General features: G+C 40.8%; 1 protein-coding gene across 1 annotated transcript in view; it reads right to left on the bottom strand.

Moving 5' to 3' along the window:
* NXPE3 (neurexophilin and PC-esterase domain family member 3) overlaps positions 1 to 15,275 on the bottom strand; it is a 42,385-nt gene extending 27,110 nt beyond the window's left edge. The window contains exons 1-2 of the mRNA XM_043594045.1: positions 15,169 to 15,275; positions 8,540 to 8,828 (exon numbers count right to left, since the gene is read on the bottom strand). Of these exons, the coding sequence (XP_043449980.1) occupies positions 8,540 to 8,632 (93 nt within the window). The 5' untranslated portion in view covers positions 8,633 to 8,828; positions 15,169 to 15,275. The remainder of the gene's footprint in view (positions 1 to 8,539; positions 8,829 to 15,168) is intronic.
* Between the last annotated feature and the right edge of the window lie 7,028 nt (positions 15,276 to 22,303).

The raw sequence follows: 22,303 nt of genomic DNA, 5'->3' as shown, positions 1-22,303 counted from the left end.
AGAAGAAACCAGAAAGCTGAGTTACAGTGCCACCTTCTGGAAAACAAAAGAAATTAAGAGCGGCTAGCCTGCTGGGTTGTAAGAATCAGAAGAGAGAAAAGCTTAGGAATTATGCCATATGAAGAAGGAAAAATGTGGGGAAGGTGTATCCATATAAGAGTGGAGAAAACCCCAGATATCATAGGACCAACAAACAATTTACCCCATCTGAAAGCAGATAGTATAAATTTGAGGAAGTATCTGCTACTTTAAATGTAAAAGCAGCAATGCAAATCTACAGGAACATGAAAAATCAAGGAAATACATTATCACCAAAAGATAACAATAATCTTCCAATAACCTAGCTCAAAGGCACAGAATTTAACACCATCTGGTAAAGAATTTAAGGAAACTCAACAAACTGTAAGAAAACCCATATAATTCAACAAAATAAGAAATCTACAGAGAGAAATCATAAAAAAGAAGCAAACAAAAATTCAATGAATGCAATGAAAAATTCAACAGAAAGCATCTACAGTAGAGCATCTCAAATGGAAAACAGAATAAGCGAACTGAAAAATTAAACTTTAAAATAACCCAATCAGAAATGAATGAAGAAAAAAGAATGAAAAAGAACACAGACAGCTTACATGATCTATAGAATGATATTAAATGTACAAATATTAGAATAATTGGGATTTGAGAAAGAACAGAGAGTGAAAAGGGGTCAGAAAGTTTACTTAAAAAGATAATAGCTGCCAATTTTCCAAACCTGTGGATATAATTATATGACCAAGTTCACAAAGCTAATAGATCACCCTGATATCTCCATGCAAAAAGACCTTCTCCATGACACAATATAATAAAACTGTCAAAAACCGAGAATCCTGAAAGCAGCCTGAAGAAAAGACTATAATCTGCAAAGGAACACCCACTTGGCTATCAGCAGATTTCTCAACAGAGACCCTACAGGCCAGGAAAGAGTGAAATGACATATTCAAAGTGTTGAAAGAAAATAACTGCCAGCCAAAAATACTGTATCAGGGAAAGTTAGCTTTCAGATATGAAGAAGAAATAAAGACTTTCCCAGACAAACAAAAGCTGAGGGAGTTCATCACCACTACATCAGCCTTACAAGAAATGCTGAAAAGAGTTTTTCAAGCTGAAATGAAAAGATACTAATTGGTGACATGAGAACATATGAAAGTATACAACATAATAGTAAAAATAAATATACAGTCAAAATTAGAAAACTCTAATTCTATAATAGAATAGTGTGTTAGCCACTTAACTACAGCATTAAAGTTAAATGGAAAAAGCATTAAAAGTAACTATAGCTACTGTAATTTAATGAACACACAATATAAAAAAGGTAAATTGTGACATCAAAAATATAAAGGGAGAGAGTACAAGGGTGGAGCTTTGTATACTACTGAAGTTAAGTTGCTGTAAGCTTAAAATGGACTGCTTTATCAAAGAGATATTTTATGTAAGTTCCATGGTACTCACAAAGCAACACCATAGAGAAGATTCACAAGAGAAAGAAAGGAAAAACAGAGCATACCACCATAGAAAAACACCAATTTACAAAAGAAGGCAGAAACATTGGAAAAAAGAAACTATGAAAACACAAAACATTCAGAAAGCACTTAATAAGATGGCATGGTAAGCCTTTACATATCAATAAATACTCTAAATATAAGTAGATTAAATTCACCAGGCAACAGGCAAATAGTAGCTGAATATATTAAAAAAAAAAAAAGACCCAACTATACGCAGCCTACAAGATACTCCAGATTTAAAGACACACATAGGCTGAAAGCAAAGGGATGAAAAAAGATAGTCCATATAAGTAGAAACTAAAAGAAAGAGGGGGTGGCTACACTTATATCAGACAAAATAGACTTTAAGCCAAAAACAGTAACAAGAGACAGAAAAGGTCATTATAGGGGCGCCTGGGTGGCGCAGTCGGTTAAGCGTCCGACTTCAGCCAGGTCACGATCTCGCGGTCCAGGAGTTCGAGCCCCGCGTCAGGCTCTGGGCTGATGGCTCAGAGCCTGGAGCCTGTTTCCGATTCTGTGTCTCCCTCTCTCTCTGCCCCTCCCCCGTTCATGCTCTGTCTCTCTCTGTCCCAAAAATAAATAAACGTTGAAAAAAAAAAATTTTTTTTTAAAAAAAAGGTCATTATATAATGATAAAGAGGTGAATTCATCAAGAAGATATAACAATCATAAACATATACCGACTCAACATCAGAACGCCTAAATATATTAATCAAATTCTAACAGAACTACAGGGAGAAAGAGAAAGCAATAAAATAATAGTAGGGGACTTCAATATTCCACTCTCAGCAATGGACAGATCATCCAGACAGAAAATCAACAAGGAAACATTGGACTTGAACCATACATACATTAGATTAAATGGACCTAACAGACATTTATAAAGCAATCCCTATCAAAATTCCAATGGCATTTTTTGGGGCGCCTGGGTGGCGCAGTCGGTTAAGTGTCCGACTTCAGCCAGGTCACGATCTCGCAGTCCGTGAGTTCGAGCCCCGCGTCGGGCTCTGGGCTGATGGCTCAGAGCCTGGAGCCTGTTTCCGATTCTGTGTCTCCCTCTCTCTCTGCCCCTCCCCCGTTCATGCTCTGTCTCTCTCTGTCCCAAAAATAAATAAACGTTGAAAAAAAATTTTTTTAAATAAAAAAAAAAATTCCAATGGCATTTTTAATAAAAAGTAGAAAAAACAGAGTTTGTATAGAACCATAAAAGACCCCAAATAGAGCAATCCTAAGAAACAAGAACAAAGCTGAAGGTATCACACTTCCTGATTTCAAACTACACTACAGAGTTATAGTAATCAAAACAGGGGCACCTGGGTGGCTCAGCTGGTTAAGCGACTGACTCCTGATTTCAGCTTAGGTCATGATCTCATGGTTCATGGGATACAGCCCCACACTGGGCTCCACGGTGAACATAAAGACTGCTTGGGATTCTCTCTCCCCTCTCTCTCTCTGCCCCTCCCCCAGCTTGTGCACTCTCTCTCTCTCTCTCTCAAAATAAATGAACAAGCATTTAAAAAAACGGTATGGTACTGGCATAAATACAGAATAGTATCAAGTGTCCAGAAATAAACCCTCACATATATGATCAACTAAATTTTTAAAAGTAAGCTCTATGCCCGATGTAGGGCTCAAACTCATGACCCAAGATCAAGAGTCACATGCTCTACTGACAGAGCCAGCCAAGCAACCCTGGGATCAACTAATACTTGACAAGAGAGCCCAAATACTTAACGGGGAAAACAGTCTCTTCAACAAATGGTGTTGGAAAAACTATAATCACATGCAGACAAATGAAACTAATCCGTATCTTATACCACTCAAAATGGATTAAAGACTATGTTATACATGTCTTTGATATGTATATGATATTATGAAATCCTATGGTCATAATCATATTGCAATATATAAGTGTATCAAATCTACACACTGTATACCTTAAACTTACATGTTATATGTCAACTATATCTCAATAAAAAGAAAGAAAAAAATTTCCCTTACCTACTGATTACCTATTAGGAAATATTCCAGCCTCCCTCTGTTTTCAAGTTGTTGTAAGGATATAACAAACCATTAATGCATGCTCACAACACCCCCTCTTCTCCTTGCTACCCTTTTCCTCTCTTCCTTTCCACTCTTACTCTTGTTCTTTGGGTAGCCACCCCAGCTATTCAAGAGCAGCCAATGTCAGGATACAAAATCAATAGACAGATATCCATTGCATTTCTATACACTAACAATGAAGCAGCAGAAAGAGAAATTAGGAAAACAATCCCATTTATAATTGCACCAAAAATAATAAATATACTTAGAAATAAACTTAACCAGGGAGGTGAAAGATGTACTCTGAAAACTATAAAACACTGATGAAAGAAACCGAAGTCCACACAAACACATGGAAAGATACTCCATGCTCATGGATTGGGAGAACAAATATTGTTAAAAGGTTCATACTACCCAAAGCAGTCTATGGATTTAATGCAATCCCTATCAAATACCAACAGTATTTTCACAGAACTAGAAGAAATAATCCTAAAATTTGTACAGAACCACAAAAGATGCTGAATAGCCAATGCAATCTTGAAGAAAAAAGAACAAAACTGGAGATATCACAATCCCAGATTTCAAGATAGACTGCAAACAAAGTAATCAAAACAGTATGGTACTAGCACAAAAATAGACACATAGATCAACAGAACAGAACAGAGAGCCCAGAGATAAACCCACGATTACTTGGCCAATTAATCTATGACAAAGATGGCAAGAATATGCAATGGGAAAAAGTCTCTTCAACAAATGATGCTGGGAAAACTGGACAGCTACATGCAAAAGAATGAATCTTCTTACACCACACACAAAAATAAACTCAAAATGGATGAAAGACCTAAATGTAAGACAGGAAGCCATCAAAATTCTAAAAGAGAGCACGGGCAGTAATTCCTCTTAAATTGGCCATAGCAACATTCTTCTAGATACATCTCCCAAGGTAAGGTAAACAAAAGCGCATGTAAACAACTGGGAATATATCAAAATAAAAAGCTTCTGCACAGCAAAGGAAAACAATCAATAAAACAAAAGGACAACCTACAGAACGGGAGGAGATATTTGCAAATGACAAATCTAATAAAGGGTTACTACCAAAAATATATAAAGAATTTATACAACTGAACACAAAAAAAAACAAATAATCCAACTTAAAAGTAGACAGAAGACATGAACAGACATTTTTCCAAAGAAGGCATACAGATGGTCAACAGACACATGAAAAAGATCCTCAACATCACTCATTATCAAGGAAATGCAAATCAAAACCATGATGAGATATGCCCTCATACCTGTCAGAATGGCGAAAATGAATAACAGAAGAGACAACAAGCATTGGCAAGGATGTGGACAAAAAGGAACCCTTGTGCACTGTTGGTAGGAATGCAAACTGGTACAGCCACTGTGGAAAACAGTAAGGAGGTTTCCTCAAAAAGTTAAAAATGAAATTACCATATGATCCAGTAATTGCACTATTGGGTATTCACCTAAAGAAAATGAAAACACTAATGTGAGAAAATATATGCACCACTATTATGTTTACTATAGCATTATTTACAATAGCCAACATATAGAAGCAACCCAAGTGTCCAAATAAAAATGAAGAAAGAAGAGATGGTGTGTATGTGTGTGTGTGTGTGTGTGTGTGTGTGTGTAATGGAATATTACTCAGCCATAGGAAGAATGAAATCTTGCCATTTGCAACAACATAGATGGATCCAGAAGATATAATGCTAAGTGAAAGTCAGTCAGAGAAAGACAAAAACCCTATGAATTCACTCATATGTGAAATTTAAGAAACAAAACAAAGAAAGAAAAAAAACAAGCAAAAAAACCAGACACTTAAATATAGAGGACAAACTGGTGGTTACCAGAAGAGAGCTGGGGAGGGGGGGAGGGGGATGAATGAAATAAGTGAAGGGGATTAAGAGAACACTTACTGGGATGAGTACTGAATAATGCACAGAATTGGTGAATCACTATATTCTTCACTTGATACTAATATAACAATGTATGTTAATTATACTGGATTTTTTTTTTTTAAAGACCAGCTGATTGACCCAAGCAGCCTAATCCAAGAATCACCAGATACTTGGGGCTGAGCCATGTGAATTTTTTTTTTAAGTAAGCTTCACACCCAGCACAGAGCCCAACACAGGGCTGCAACTCATGACCCTGAGATCAAGATCTGAGCTGAGATCAAGAGTCAGATGCCTAACTGACTGAGCCACCCAGGTGCCCCAAATAGTCCTTAATATTAAAGCCAGCCAGAATCAGGTTTCTTGCAGCCAAAAGTCCTAATAAACTGGTATTGTTTTTATAATCAGAAAAAACTATATATATATGTATATATATCAATGAATAAGAGGAAAAAACAAATAAATAAATGCAGGCCATGCTCAATGAGAGCTTATCAGAGAAATAATGATTCCCTCTACAATCTTTAGCTGGATATTGCTATATACACTTTATGTGATATTTTTACTTAAAACTGAGTGTGTACTTTTTAGAAAATGCTGAGATACTCTAATTGCATGAAAAGTATAGTCAGGACCAAGATGCATAGGATGGAAAGGGGATTACAGGAGGGAAGGTTGCCAAGCTTCAGAGGCTTTCCCACTCCTCATCCCCACCCCAAGCTTCTTTGTCAGTTCTCATCACAGTAATAAATTGAACAGTTTAAAAGCCATGACAATATTTTCGTCTGGGACAAGATGACTCTTCAGACAGGGAAAATGTTTTACTGAACTCCAACAAAAGACCTATTTGCTATTTTCAAGGTAAGAATTGCCTTAATCATTGATTACTGCTATCTCCCCTCCGTTAGGGCTGAGTTTGTGTTTGTGTAGATAATTAGAGCTGTTAGTTACCATTCAGTCCAGAAGTTTTCAAGAACTAAAGCTGGACTATTATAGGAATTTTCTGGGACTCTGGCCTGCCCTCTCAAGTCTCTGTCCCTTCTCCTGTCTCCTCACTGAACCTAGACCCATACAAGGTTTTCTCTATTTGTATACCCAGGCTGTTGAATGTGGTAAAACACACACACACACACACACACACACACACACACACACACACACACACTCACAAAACCAGTGAAGGTGAGTGCCATGCACACCTCTGGTCTTGAAAAGTTACTGCCCCTGTCTATCTCCCAACCCTGTTCTCCAAGGCCCTACACACAAACCTGTTGGGCAGCACTCTCCTCCTTCCACCCTCCACCTCCTCTACGGGCAAGAACTGCTTCAATGTCTTACCCTCCAGCAGTGAATGCATCTACATTGCCAACTACCATGATATTTTTCCTTCTTAGCTCAGAGAAAGGAGCACGGCTCTCCCTACATACTTAATACTGCAAGAACAACAAGAACAAGAGAGACACAATATACCGTGTCTCTCATCCTACAAAGTTGTATGCTCCACTTGTGTTCTAGATCCCATTATCTCCTCTCCTTGGCCCATTAATCCTTCTCCCCACACCCCCCAGTTTTATTTTTTTAATAAATGTTTATTTACTTTTGAGAGTGTGAGCCAGAGAGGGATGGTGGGGGGAGGGGCGGTAGGGACACAGGATCCAAAGCAGACTCCTCACAGACAACAGAGTGTCTGAAGTGGGGCTTGAACTCACAAACCATGAGATCATGACCCAAGCCAAAGTCGGACACTTAACTGAGCCACCTAGGCGCCCCTCCCCTCCAGCTTCTTAATTATCACTTTCCCCTCAAATTCAAATTCCTTAGACTTCAACTTCCAGCCAAGATAAAAAAAAACAGTAAGATTTACCCTTCCACCTGAAATAACTTTTTTTTAAAAGTCCAAAATATATGAAACAATGGTTTTCCAGACACTGGACATCAGACAACAAATGACAAAGATGCCTGAAAGGAAATACAGGGGGTGATCCTTTGCTTGCACCCTTGAAAGCATTTCCAGGCTGCAGCATGGAGAGCAGAACCCAAGTGGGGCCTGGCCAACTGCTCAAGTTGAAGAGATGTGGCCGAGTCTTGAAAGACCAAGGTGAATCCACAGGACAGAGTGACAGGAGGAGAGGTACAGAGAGAGAGAGAGAGAGAGAGAGAGAGAGAGAGAGAGAGAGATCGATCTTGGGAGATCTACAGAGGGTCCCACTTGCGTACTTGGCAGAGTACTGGAGGGCACAAGTGCATGATGAAACTCCTGGAGGCGGAATAAAAAAACCACTTGAAAGCATGAAAGACAACAGTAATCTGAGCTCCCACAGGGCCCGAATGTTTGGGGACACAGACATTCAATCTATAGCAAAACCCAATAAGCAGAGAAACACCATAATTACGTTGGACCTGAGAAGTACCACAAGCCAACAAGACAGACAGCAGCATCTTATACAGAATCACTCCATAAATTTTGGTGTCCTATGAATCTGTGCAGTGAGTGGCAGAGTGGGGGAGGGGGATACTGCTAAGTTCCTTCGCAGTGCCAGGCAGTTGAGGGGGTTCAGGAAGACACAGCCTCTGCCCTTGTGTGATAGTCTTCAGAACAGACTTATCAACTCCCTCCTCTGAGACACTTCAGCTCTTTGCTGGGAGTCCGCTAAAAGGTCCCCTCGTTGAGTAAGCTTTCCTTCATCTCTCTAAACTGCTACAGAGTAGCCTGCTTTCCTATCTTTATAGTACTGTTCACAATTTCAAACTATCATTTATTATTACTGTATGATTATGACTACTCATTATTTTCTCCTGTGCACACTGAGAATATGAGCTCCATAAGTGAAGAAACCATGTCTGTCATCTTCATCACTGTACCTTTTGTGACAACACAGGATATAACCACTGAAGGGACCCAAACCCTTACTGAGAAAATGAAAACAAAAGCTATGGCCTGGGTAAGTTTTCTGATGACCAACATTTCCCAGGCTACTTAGCCCCAAATCCTTAATTTGGTTCCCTTAGTCATGAAGGAGTATATGACATACTCACCTCCACCTGAGTAACATTGATGACCAACACCACCACCATCAGCACTGCAAGCAGGCAGCAGAAAAGCCGTAGTTTGAAGAAATTGATCCACATTGTCTGGCTGTGTCTTGATCACCCATGGCTGACGCCAGGCTACCTCCACTCCTCAAAACTCCATTTCCTTGTTCTTCTGAGCTGCAGATAAGCTTTTAGTTTAATTTGCTTCTTTTCTGTTAGTATCACAAAGAGTTCTTTGTACAGAGGAGAGGCTGGGGTTGATTTAAGAAGCACATTTTTCTTCAAGGGACTCCTTCAAAGAGGGGAGATGAGAACACAAATTACCAACTGCAACGGTCTCGGGTGGGGTAAGAGGAAGGACATGACATTTCTTCTTCCTTAACCTTCTCAAAGGCCCAGAGTCATGAGGAGAAAGCAAAGAGCCAGAGCACAGTGAGATCTGTTCCATATCCAGACAACTTGCTCAAACCCAACCCCAGCGCTTCCATATAAATACAGTGATAGTTGTCTTGCAACCTATTTAGGTTTTAACTTTTTAAAAAGGCAAAGAAGAATGTCTTCAAACTCTTAGAGGTAGAAAATTAAAGTAACTGTTCAACTTCTAGAGGTCTAAGTAAATAAAATCCCTCCCCTTCTCTTATAGTTCAAGTCATATAACATTCCTAAAGTAATTGTGTTTGAAGAGCATTAGGAGGAAACCTTGTGATTTTAGGAGGAGATCTGGGATACTGTGCAAACCATCCCGACTTCGAGAAAACAGTGCTGTCCCTCTGCATGGCAGGGGATAGGAAATGCCCTTTGGATTTCCAGCTCTCTCAGCGCAGATGTAGAACTGGTCCTCCCTCAGCTGAGTAACGGCACAGAAAGGAAGACACTTGCCCTGAAGATGCAGGAGAGAAAAACTAAGCCCGACAATTAAGAGGACACCCAAATCCATCATCATAAATGCTAGAGGTGGAGGATGTCAGAACCTGCTGCTCCTAATTGTTCTCCCACACAAGGAATTCAAAATGCTCCCCTCCCCCAGTTGTTATTTTGATATAGGTAAGCAGAAAAAGTACTCATATTTTATTCCTAGTGAGACTTTCCAAGGAGGACCAGAGCGCAGGGTGGAGAAGGCAAGGTGAAAGGGTGCATAACTGCTGTGGGAGGATCTGGGAACACTTCGCTGCACCAGCACTCCCTTTAGCTCTGTATGGGGTCTGGCATGCCCCGCCACCCCCTCACTCTTCCACTCCACCTATCCAATGCATTCCCATGCACAGGGACCACAACAACTCTTCCTCACCTGCGCTTCATAAAGGAGACAGGGCTAAGCTATTCTAGCATGCTCTCCATCCTCTGAACTCCCACAGCACTCTCTTCTCATTTCACTTCTCAGTGATTTCACTTCTCTGTATTTGTAGTTCTTGTCCCCATGACAAGACTATACCAATTATGATTACATTAAAAAACAAAACAAAATAAAAAACAGGGGCCCCTGAGTGTCTCAGTCAGTTGAGCGTCTGACTTCGGCTCAGGTCATGATCTCACGGTCTGTGAGTTCGAGCCCCGCGTGGGGCTCTGTGCTGACAGCTCAGAGCCTGGGGCCTGCTTCGGATTCTGTGTCTCCCTCTCTCTCTGCCCCTCCCTGGCTCGGCACTCTGTCTCTCTATCAAAAATAAACAAACATTAAAGAAAAAGTTTTTAAACACAAACCAGAAACCATGTATCAGAGAAAAAGCTGCTTCGTAATAACAATATATCATACTTCCTTGATTCCCTCACAGGACGTCTTCCCTTACGTGATATATGTGGATTCAACCATCCATGCCACAAATAATTATGGAAGCCTGTTCTGTACCACACACTGTACTAGGCGCCAGAAATTCTCAGGGAAAAGCTAACACTCATATTAGGGAAGAGGTGGTTCCCCTCCTAAATTGAGTTAGAACAGATCCAGGACTCCTGACCACCTCTACAGGGATACCACACACTGAACCACGTGATGAGCCCTCAACACCACCCCTCTCCAACACCAAGGCGCCCACTCACCTCAAAGTGCCTGTAAATTCTGGGAAGGAATAGCAGTGAAATAGAAGAAATAACTGTCAACAGGGCACACTGCTCCTCTATACAAACCCTTCTCGAGGAGTTGGCCATAAAAATCATAGGTTTCTCTTATGCCCAGAGAGGGAAAAGGCCAAAGATGACACTCCACAGAAATTCAGCAGCACCATAGGAAGCATAGTCTGTCTACTGTGGAAACGCCAGCAGTTTAGACAATGTGTTATTCAGAGCCAGTTAGCAGCAGCGCAGCGGCAGCCAGTGGTGGAGAAGGACGGCAAGGGCAGCAGACCCCAGAGCTACAGGGACTACAGGGACACAGATAGCAATGCAAATATGCAAGAAGCCCCTCACAGCCAGGGACTTAAACTGAAAGTCATTACTGGAAGGTCATGCCGAGAAAAGACCTGACTTCCCGCCAAGCGCAAGTACAGCACTGAGATGTGAGAGACTCATCTGTACATCTAAGTAAATGTGGTCTGAGGAGCACTGAGACCTCTCTTTAGAAAGACACATAATATTAGGGGCGCCTGGGTGGCTCGGTCGGTTAAGCATCTGACTTGATATTGGATCAGGTCATCATCTCAGGGTCGTGAGATTGAGTCCTGTGTTGGGCTCTGTGCTGACAGTGAGGACCCTGCTTGGGATTCTCTCTCCTCTCTTTCTGCTCCTCCCTTGCTCATGCTCCCTCTCTCTCAAAACAAATAAATAAACATTTTAAAAAGACATATATTAAAATGTTGATAGGTGTCACCTCTCAGCAGTTTCTGTTTTTCTCCTTCATCTTTATCTTGATGTCTTAATTTTTTGCCAGGAAATAAAAATCACAAACATAAAGAAAAAAAGCGGGTTTCTAAAAGTAATAAAGATAAGCCATAAGGAGAAACAGAATATTAAAGCAAATATAGGAAAACAACTCAAGCTAAAATGAAAATTTTCAGGGGTGCCTGGGTGGCTAGTTTGGTAAGCTTCTGACTTTGGCTCAGGTCATGATCTCACAGTTCTTGAGTTCAAGCCCTGCATCAGACTCTGCACTCACAAGCTCAGAGCCTGGAGCCTGCTTCAGATTGTGTCTCCCTCTCTCTCTGCCCCTCCCTGGCTTGTGCGCGCGCTCTCTCTCTCAAAAATAAACAAACATTTAAAATATAATAAATAAATAAATAAACAAACAAACAAACAAAATGAAAATTTTCAAAGTGAAAGAAGAAATGTGTAACAGTTCCCTGCTCTTTTCCTACCAATATAAAACCTAGGCATTAGAACAAGAAAGCTGTTTGCCAAGACAGCAGAACAATATCATTTGGTATCTCAAATTGCCTTAGAACTGAATAAAAACAAAAGTGCTAGATGGGAATGACTCTAAGAAAAAGTTTCCTAGATCAACCGAAAATAAACTGTATTATTCAATGTAATTTACCTTTTTCTTTTTTGAAATCTCCAATTCCCAAGAAGAGATGCTTATTACAACTAAGAAATTAGAGTTTACATCTAACTTTTCTTCCAGTGTGAAGTCCTGCATTCAAGCAATCACGACAATAGCCCTTATTCTCTTCTTGCCACATTCAAAGCATAGGTTGATGTTTTTTCATTTTTATACCATTCTTCCTGCTCCAGCAGAGATAAGCACATGATATATAGGTTAAAGATACTGAACGTAAAGGAAAACGTATTTGAAATCAAGAGTATAATTTTCTACTGAGATGCACATAGATTTCAGTACAACATAGTAGGAGAAACATTTCCTTTACTACTAATAAAAAACCGTAACTGGATGTTTACATATATGAACTTAAACACGGCAAATCACTCCCAGAGCTGAGCTGAAGGTCAAAACTTTATAAATAGCAATATAACTGAAAAAGAAAAGATAAAAGCTTCCTACGTTATTTTTCTTAAAGATAGAATAACCATGTACTTCAACAATCCATCCTACCTACAGAAAACAAGCGTGTCCAGACAGATCTAAAAGTTATGATTACTTCATGAGTAATTTAAATTTGAGTGGTCTTGTTTTCAAATCCTTCTGATCTGTCAGTCCACCCCTTACTCATGTTTCATATTCATGTTCAAAGGACAAGCAGAAAGTAAAATTTGTGGTCTGTTGAGTCTCTTTCTCCAAAGTTCATTGAGACTACTTGCCAGCCAATCTAACTTCTTTATGGTCCATCACAACAACCCTAGACTGTCATTACCTACTGGACCTCCCACCCTCTTTCATAAGAGAATTACAAAGTGATTGCTTACATCACTTGGAATTACAGTTGTCAGTAACATCAATGAGATAGTTGAGCTAGTACTTTTAAGAGAAAATCAAGCAGTAAACCCATCCTCTAGGGAACTAAAGTTCTTAGACAACCATTTCACAAAGACAATGTATTAAAGGATAACCACACATCCAATTTCTGGCACACGCCCCATCCTAAATACTCTGAACTGCTATCCACATTTATATAATTGTGCTTTTCAGACCAAGTGTCTAGAATTTCAATTTAGAAAACACAGACCCCTACATGAGACAAATGACAGATTTATAAGGAATATTCCCAACTTAAATACTTACATATCAAACTTTCCAAATTGCAGCTATATAACTCATAAATATACAGAACAAACTGGTGGTTGCCGGAGGGAAATGGGGGGATGGGAAAAATAGGTGAGGAGGATGAAAAGGTACAAACTTCCAGTTACCAAATAAATAAGTTATGGGGATGCAAATATAGCACAGGGAATATAGTGAATAATTTTGTAATAGCTTTGTATGGTGACAGATGGTAACTACGTTGATCATGCTGATCATTTCATAATGTACATAAATGTCAAATCACTGTGACATACACCTGAAACTAATATAATATTGTATATCAACTATACTTCAAAAAATAAATAACAAAGAGCAGCTATGTTTCATAGGGGACTGAGTAAGACCTTGAAACTTAACGGGCCAGGAACTAGAGAAAGAACTGGAGACCTATCCAAGACCGTGAAAATGATGGATCACCAAACAAGGTCAACCCCTGGACGAAGATGAAGCACAGAAGAAGTCTGCAGGACTTGGTTCCTCTGATTCTAGTTCTCTTTCATGTACCCTCATCTCATACACCCAAAGTGCTGACTCACCTAGGCCTTCCTTGCCCTTCCACCAAAGCAGCACCCCATGCTTTCATGGAGGGAAGGGGTTGAGAAGTAAACAAACCAGTTAAATAAGTCACAGAGTATTAAATGCTATAAGAAAATAGAAAGCACATTAATAGGCTGTGTTCTTTAACCTTGCATGCCCATGAATATCATCGTGTAAGCTTTTAACAACACCAATGATTAGACTAGACTCAGAATCAGACTACACTGAATAGGAATCTGTGGGAGCAAGTCCCAAGAAACAGCTTTTTAAAAGAGGTCTCCAAATACTATAATATTTAATCATAATATATAGCCAAATAGGGGAACCACTAGTATGCGGTGCCCAGGGGTGTTACTCCTATCATTCAGTCAGGGATGGCCTTTCCAAAATAATCTCTGAATTGTAACCTACACTGTCCCCTCAGGACAATCCGAATCCAGGGCAATAGGGACAGCCAACCTCACTTCAGTTTCCTTTCCTTCGTTTCCTTTCTCAGTAACAAATAACAGCACTGTATCAGGCCAGAGATTGTCAAGGAGAGAAGAGAACTAAGCACAGTCAAATTCAAGCAGAACCCAAACACCATGGAGGAATAATAGTGTGTTGCTGTCTCCACTGCATGGAATCAGACAATTAATGATCGGGGTCTGGGAGTCCCGCCAGCTTCAAGCACACCCTGATGTTCCAAATGATAACCACAGTGAGGAGGGGGAAGGACCACTGAGCAGTGTGATTCTTCATCTTTAGGAAATACGGCAACAATCCTCCTTTAAATAATGAAAAGAAAGGAAAATTTTACAGAAAATTACACACAAAATTCACATAAATCCTGACTGAGAATGCCCCTAACCACCACCCTGGTGGCCTCTGATCAAACGGATCCAGGCCAGGGTTTCCACATCACACCTTGCAAAGTCACACTCTTCTCTCCCCAGACGATCTGAATCTGATGTCCCAAAGCGTCAGCTGAGTAATGCCAGAAGAGTCCAAAGTGTGAGAACATCGCCAGGCAAGTGGCAGCTGGGGCCCACAGCAGCAACGAAACCGGAGATTGGGGAATAAGGAGAGAGGCGTCGCAAAATGGACCGCACTGGGTTAGGGAGGGGTCTTTGGCAGCTGTACCTGCCGGCGTTGCAGCAAGTGCAGAAAACTGAGGACAGAGATGCTCGCGCCAGCCCCGCCCCTCCCTACCGGGACCTGCAGTGACTCGGGCAACTCAGGTCCGAGGCTGCCGGGGTTGCAGCTCTGCCCCCTCCAAGGGCCAGAGTCTCCACTTGCTGGCTCCAGTGCCCCCGGTCGCGATCCCCTTGTCTGAGCTCCTCTGCGCCAGGCCAGGGACTCAGGGGCTGTCGCGCGCGGAGTAAGGGGCTTCGCAGACGAGAGGCGCACGCGAGGAGCCAGGCAATGGGTCGCTTGAGCGGCAAGGACCCAGCCGGCGCCCGCGTAAAACCTGCAGTCCCGCACTCACCTCCAGGCCCAGCTGCTCTCCTTGCGCTCTCCCGCCGCCTGGCATCGGGACGCCCCGATCTGTAGCCGCTGCGCCAGACCGCCCGGCCCCTGCTTCCTGGCCCCGCTACGTCGCCTCACCCCCAACTCCCGGCTACGATTGGTCGAATTCCGGGAGGGGCGGGCCCAGGACGCTGACTGACAGCCGCGGGTGCCGAGCGCGAACCTCTGAGCCGCGAGGCGAGGAAGCGTTGGAATCCTGGCTCCTGCGTGCAGGGGGGGTTCGCCTCGCTGCACCGCTGTGACCTGAACTCTCGGGACCGGCTCCTCTCGCCTTCGAACACCAAGGTTTCCTACGGATAATCGGTTTCAAGCCTTTTTTTCTTGTCAGCGAAAGTGACCAAACCGGAGAAGCCCCTACTTGGGCCATCTTTCCTGTCGGTGGCGAAATTTATTGTTTCCTCAACCAGAAAACACTCTTGGCCAAGCACCAGCACCGAGACGGCAAGTCGTTGAGTCTTTACCTGCTTGCAATTAGTCGACTTAGGCTATTTGCCCTTAAAACAGCCCCGTCCCTTTTACTGTCCCTTTATATGGCATAGGACTTCTGGACAAAAATGCCTACATACGTTTCCCGACCCCCCCCCCCACCCTCCCAGTTCTGGGTTATCCTATTTTGTACATTCTTCTAAGCGGGAAAAGGTGCGCAGCTATGCGACATTCAGGAACTGAGAGGAGTCCTTGGAAGACAGACAGAAGCCCTGCTCAGAAAGCTGGAAGGGATTGCGGCCTGCTCTGTGTTCTTCAGTGCACAGGGGAGTCAATGGAATTTATCCGAGCCAAACGCAGACTCTAAAAATAGACCTACCCCCAGACTATTATCTCAAGGTTGAAGAGGAGTTAATATAAACTGCAACTACCACTAATTATTTTTACATTTACTGACCACAATGGACTCTACGTGCTTATTCAGATGTTTTCATGGCAGGACTACATGCATGGGTGCCTAGACCTATAAGTGGAATAAAAGAAGGTTCCTTCTACACAGGGCTGTCTCTTCTGCAGTAACCATTTCATTCTCCTTCCTGGAGAAATTCAGTCTTCCAGGGCCTACTCATAAAAGGTGGCTTCCGTTGCCTCAGTGTGGGATGAAGAGCCCCATATGATAAACTTATGCTGTAAGTCCTATCTCCCAGACACCCCATCACCTATTCTTTCACAGTTAGGCTGCCTGGCAAGTGGCAAATACTTAAACAGGACATGCTGACTTCTAGGTCATGGTTTTGGACCACATTAGTGATCCCTGATAACCCCATTCGCACACAGGCACTCATAACCCTGAGGCATTTGAGTATAAAGACACACACACACACACACACACACACACACACACACATATATAACATATATATATATATATATATATATATATATATATATATATGGTCATTGTAGCCACAAATGAGAATGCCTAGGACCAGAGAGTCCTGCATATCACTATTAATTCATTAAAATAACTCTGACTACAAAGTCACCACACTCCCAATGAAAAGATACCATCATACAGAAAATATTTTATTTGGATCCTGGCCTGACTGGGTCTGACTTACAGCTTTGCCTCTTACTAGCAGGGGGCAAAGTACTCAACTCCTCTCAGCTCAGTTCCTCAACTGTAAATTAGGGGCAACCCTACCTGCATTTAGGAATAAATTAAATGACAAATGAAAAGTCCCCTAGCACAGTGTCCCAAATCTCTTCCTCTTTAATCCCCTACCTCAGGTTGTGACATGGCATAAGGAATTTCTGAAAGCTACATTTATGATCATCTAACTTTGAGAACTGGGAGGAAAAATGAGAACATAAGGTTTGTATGTCATCATAAAAACCAAAGGAACTGTTTGCTTCTGACCTATCTGCAAAAAAAGTCTAGATGCTAATATTACTAAACTTTATTTCTCTAAGAAACACAAAGCATGGATCTTTTAAAGTTAGATAAGCAAATTAAGCCTGTTTCTGATGCAGCTAACTTGGGGGTATTTACCAGCCATCTGGCTCCATCTCTGATGGCAGAAGCTTGGGACACAAGCACTTCTGATCCCATATCAGTTCCTGTTTCAGTCACTTTGCTTCTTAACCCTTTGAAAAAGTGACTAAAATTTAGGCCCCCAAACTTCTCAAACCATTGTTCAAAATAAACGATGACTGTCATATTAGGTACCAACCACCCTATCCCCCAAAACACCATAGGCCACAAGAAAATGCTGCCAAGGGTAGGAGACTAGAAGGAAGAGGTATTTGGTGTCTGTATTGGTCTGTTCAGGCTGCCATAATAAAATACCATAGACTGGATGGCTCGAACAACAGAAATTTATTGTCTCACAGTTCTGGTAGCTAGAAGTCCCAGATCAAGGTGCCAGCTGATTCGGGTCCTGGTGAGAACTCTCTACTTGGCTTGTAGGTAAATACCTTTCTATGTCTCCTCATCCTCCTTTTTTTTTTTTTTTTTCCAGAAACTGTGTGTGCTATATCATAGGTGGAGGGGCTAGGACTCAGGCACTTGGAGGCCTCAGGAGCTCTTCTGGACAGTGCAGACCTTCTCCTCCTGCTGCTTCCATATCCTGTCTTTGAATCCTTCTAGCTCTCAATGCTGGTCCTCCTTCATAGGTAGCCTCAGCTCCCTCTTGTGCTGTATGACATAATCCTCAAACCACCCAGCCTGACTGGCAATCTAGAACATTGCCACAGGGAAGCGAAGTAGAGTGTCATCTGAAGCATCTCTACCTTCACCCCCATCTTGTTTCTCCATTCCCCTTTTATAAGGACACCAGTCTCGTTGGATTAGTGCCCTACCTTATGACCTCATTTAACCTTAATTGCCTCTTGCTGGGAAAGGCAGTCTCATGCATGCAGTCGTTCATACATATGGCCTTAGCCTGCAACACTTCCTTACCAAGAGATGAAAGAGAGAGACCTCATAGCTTGTGTTGGATGTTTTGCCCTGTGTGGGACTTTCTTTATGTATGCCTTTGTTTTGCTTAAGACACATGAGAGCTCCTTAGCCCCTTCCACCATGTGAGGACACACTAAGAAGGTGGTCATCTATGAATCAGAAAGCTACCCTCACCAGACACTGAATCTGTTGGTACCTTGATCTTGGATTTCCTATCCCAGAACTGTGAGAAATAAACTTGTTGTTTATAAGCCACTCAATCCATGGTATTCTGTTATAGCACCCTAAATGGACTATGACACATACTATCCACTCGAAACAGTTTTCTAAAATTACTTAGGTCATCTCCCTTTTTCCTACCCCCTTCAGTGAATATATGTTGTCATAGTCCACACTCCATCCTAAGATCCCTTGACATCCTACTTGATATGTGGGGGGTAAATTTTACATGTAATAAAACTTCAGTCTTTGTGTACTATTCTCTGAATTTTGAAGGTCAGTATGTGACGATAAAGGGGTCAATTCATCAAAAGATCTAACAATTATAAATATTTATGCATCCGAATATCAGATATATTACATAAATGTATAAAACAAATACTTCCAGAACTAAAAGGAGAAATAGCAATATAATAATAGCTGGAGACTTTAATATCCTATTCTCAACAATGAATAAATTATCCAGACAGAGAATCAGTAAGGAAATAGCAGATTTCAACAACAGTACAGACCCAAATGGATCTAATAATCACACACAGAACATTACATACAAAAGCAGCAGAACACATTCTTCTCAAGGGCACATGGAACATTTTGTAGGATAGATCATGTTAGGTCACAAAACAAGTCTCAACAAAGTAAAGAAGATAGAAATTATATCAAGTATGTTTCCAACCACAGTAAAGTGAAATTAGAAATCAATAACGGGAAGAAACTGGAAAATTCACAAATACGCAGAAATTAAACACATTCCTGAACATCTAATGAGTCAAAGTAGAAATTAAAGGGATATAAAAAAATATCTTGAGACAAATGAAAATGAAAAGGTGAAATACCAAAACTTAAGGGATGCAGCAAAGCAGTTCTCAGAATTGTGTGTCAACTATTTCAAATTTAATTTTTTTTTTTTACTTTCAAAGTAAAAAAATAAAAAGAACATCAGAGCAGAAGGATCTGTACTCTAAGGAGTAGAATAAAGGAGTAAAAGGGTAGGGCAGGGAGGGAGTGATAACTGATAGATGATCAGACTTGTGAAATTATTTGGGGAAAGCTTCTTAAATGTGTACAGTAGATCTAGTGGAGCATCTGAAAAAAATAAGAGTGAGTATATATTCATGGGACCGAAAAAAAATAGGGCAGTTTTTAATTCCAAGAAAAATGTTTAAAGATACAAGAAAGGAACTCTCACTACTGTTATTCAACATAGTGTTGGAAGTCCTAGCCTCAGCAATCAGACAACACAAAGAAATAAAGGCATCCAAATTGGCAAGGAGGAAGGCAAACTTTCACTCTTTGCAGATGACATGATAGTCTATGTGGAAAACCCAAAAGACTACACCAAAAAACCGCTAGATCCATGAATTTAGCAAAGTTGCAGGCTATAAAATCAATGCACAGAAATTGGTTGCATTTCTATACACTAATAATGAAGCAGCAGAAAGAGAAATCACGGAATCGATCCCATTTACAACTGCACCAAAAGCCATAGGATACCTAACCAAAGAGGTGAAAAATCTATATGCTGAAAACTACAGAAAGCTTATGAAAGAAATTGAGGAAGACACAAAAAAATGGAAAAACAGTCCATCCTCGTGGATTGGAAGAATAAATATTGTTAAAATGTCAATACTACCCAAAGCATCTACATATTCAATGCAATCCCTATCAAAATAACAGCAGCATTCTTCACAGAACTAAAACCATCCTAAAATTTGTATGAAACCAGAAAAGATACCGAATAGCCAAAGCAATCCTGAAAAAGAAAACCAAAGCTGGAATCATCCCACTTCCGGACTTCAAGCTGTATTACAAAGCTGTAATCAAGACAGTATGGTACTGGCACAAAAACAGACACTGAGATCAATGGAACAGAATAGAGAACCCAGAAATGAACCCACAAATGTATGACCAACTAATCTTTGACAAAGCAGGAAAGAATATCCAATGGAAAAAAAGTCTCTTCAGCAAATGGTGTTGGGAAAACTGGACAGCAACATACAGAAGAATGAACCTGGACCACTTACTTACACCATACACAAAAAAGAAACTCAAAATGGATGAAAGACCTAAACATAAGACAGCCATCAAAATCCTAGAGGAGAAAACAGGCAACAACCTCTTTGACCTCAGCCATAGCAACTTCTAACCTGACATGTCTTCAGAGGCAAGGGAAACAAGAGCAAAAAATGAACTATTGGGACCTCATCAAGATAAAAAGCTTCTGCACAGCAAAAGAAATAATCAGCAAAACTAAAAGGCAACTGATGGAATGGGAGGAGATATTTGTGAATGACATATCAGATAAAGGCTTAGTATCCAAAATCTATAAAGAACTTATCAAACTCAACACCCAAAAAAACAAATAATCCAGTGAAGAAACGGGCAAAAGACATGAATAGACACTTTTCCAAAGAAGACATTCAGATGGCTAACAGACACATGAAAAAATACTAAACATCACTCATCATCAGGGAAATACAAATCAAAAGCACAATGAGATACCACCTCACCAATTAACATCTCAGGAAACAACAGATGTTGGTGAGGATGTGGAGAAAGAGGAACTCTTTTGCACTTCTGGTGGGAATGCAAACTGGTGCAGCCACTCTGGAAAACAGTATGGAAGTTCCTCAAAAAAATAAAACTAGAACTACCTTACGACCCAGCAATTGCACTGCTAGGTATTTATCCAAAGGATACCGGAGTGTTGTTTTGAAGGGGACACATGCACCGCAATGTTTATAGCAGCACTATCAACAATAGCCAAAGTATGGAAAGAGCCCAAATGTCCATCAACTGATGAATGGATAAAGAAGATGTAGTATATATAGATATATACAATGGAATATTACTCAGCAACCAAGAAGAATGAAATCTTGCCATTTGCAACAACATGGATGAAACTAGAGTGTATTATGCTAAGAGAAATAAGTCAGAGAAAGACAAATATCATATGACTTCACTCATATGAGGAATTTAAGATACAAAACAGATGAATATAAAGGAAGGGAAGCAAAAATAATATAAAAACAGAGAGGGAAACAAACCATAAGAGATTCTTAAATACAGAGAACAAACTGAGGGTTGCTGGAGGGGTACTGGGTAGGGGGAGGGCTAAATGGGCAAAGAGCATTAGACACTTGTTGGGATGAGCACCGGGTGTTATATATAAGTGATGAATCACTAAATTCTATTCCATTCTATTCTATTCTATTCATTATTACACTATATGTTAACTAACGTGGATGTAAAATTAAAAATAATAAATAAAAATAAATGAATAAGGGGGGAAATCCCATTAAAAATAATAAAATAAAAATACAAGAAAGGAAAGGTGATCATAGTATAATAGTAGCCTATACAGTAAAATAGATTTACTTACATAATAATAATATAAAAACTGAATTCTAGGGGCGCCTGGGTGGCGCAGTCGGTTAAGCGTCCGACTTCAGCCAGGTCACGATCTCGCGGTCCGTGAGTTCGAGCCCCGCGTCAGGCTCTGGGCTGATGGCTCAGAGCCTGGAGCCTGTTTCCGATTCTGTGTCTCCCTCTCTCTCTGCCCCTCCCCCGTTCATGCTCTGTCTCTCTCTGTCCCAAAAATAAATAAACGTTGAAAAAAAAAAACAAAAAAAAACCCCTGAATTCTAGGGGTGCCTGGGTGGCTTAGTCAGTTAAGCGTCCGACTTTCGCTCAGGTCGTGATCTCACGGTTTGTGAATTCAAGCCTAGTGTCAGGCTCTGTGCTGACAGCTCAGAGCCTGGAGCCTGCTTCAGATTCTGTGTCTCCTTCTCTCTCTCTGCCCCTACTCCACTTGCTCTCTTTCTCTCTCTCAAAAGTAAACATTAAAAAAATTCTTTAACTGAATTCTGACTTTACTAAAATTATGGCCATTATTCAAAGAAAAGGAAGAAATTTGGAGGGTGGTACAGAGCCAAGTCCTTAATTATCATAAAAGGAAGTCAGTAGAAAATGTCTATAACTTAGGGAT

Source organism: Prionailurus bengalensis, chromosome C2 (assembly GCF_016509475.1).
Source record: "Prionailurus bengalensis isolate Pbe53 chromosome C2, Fcat_Pben_1.1_paternal_pri, whole genome shotgun sequence".
Taxonomy (NCBI): domain Eukaryota; kingdom Metazoa; phylum Chordata; class Mammalia; order Carnivora; family Felidae; genus Prionailurus; species Prionailurus bengalensis.
This window is presented reverse-complemented; position numbering and strand designations above follow the sequence as displayed.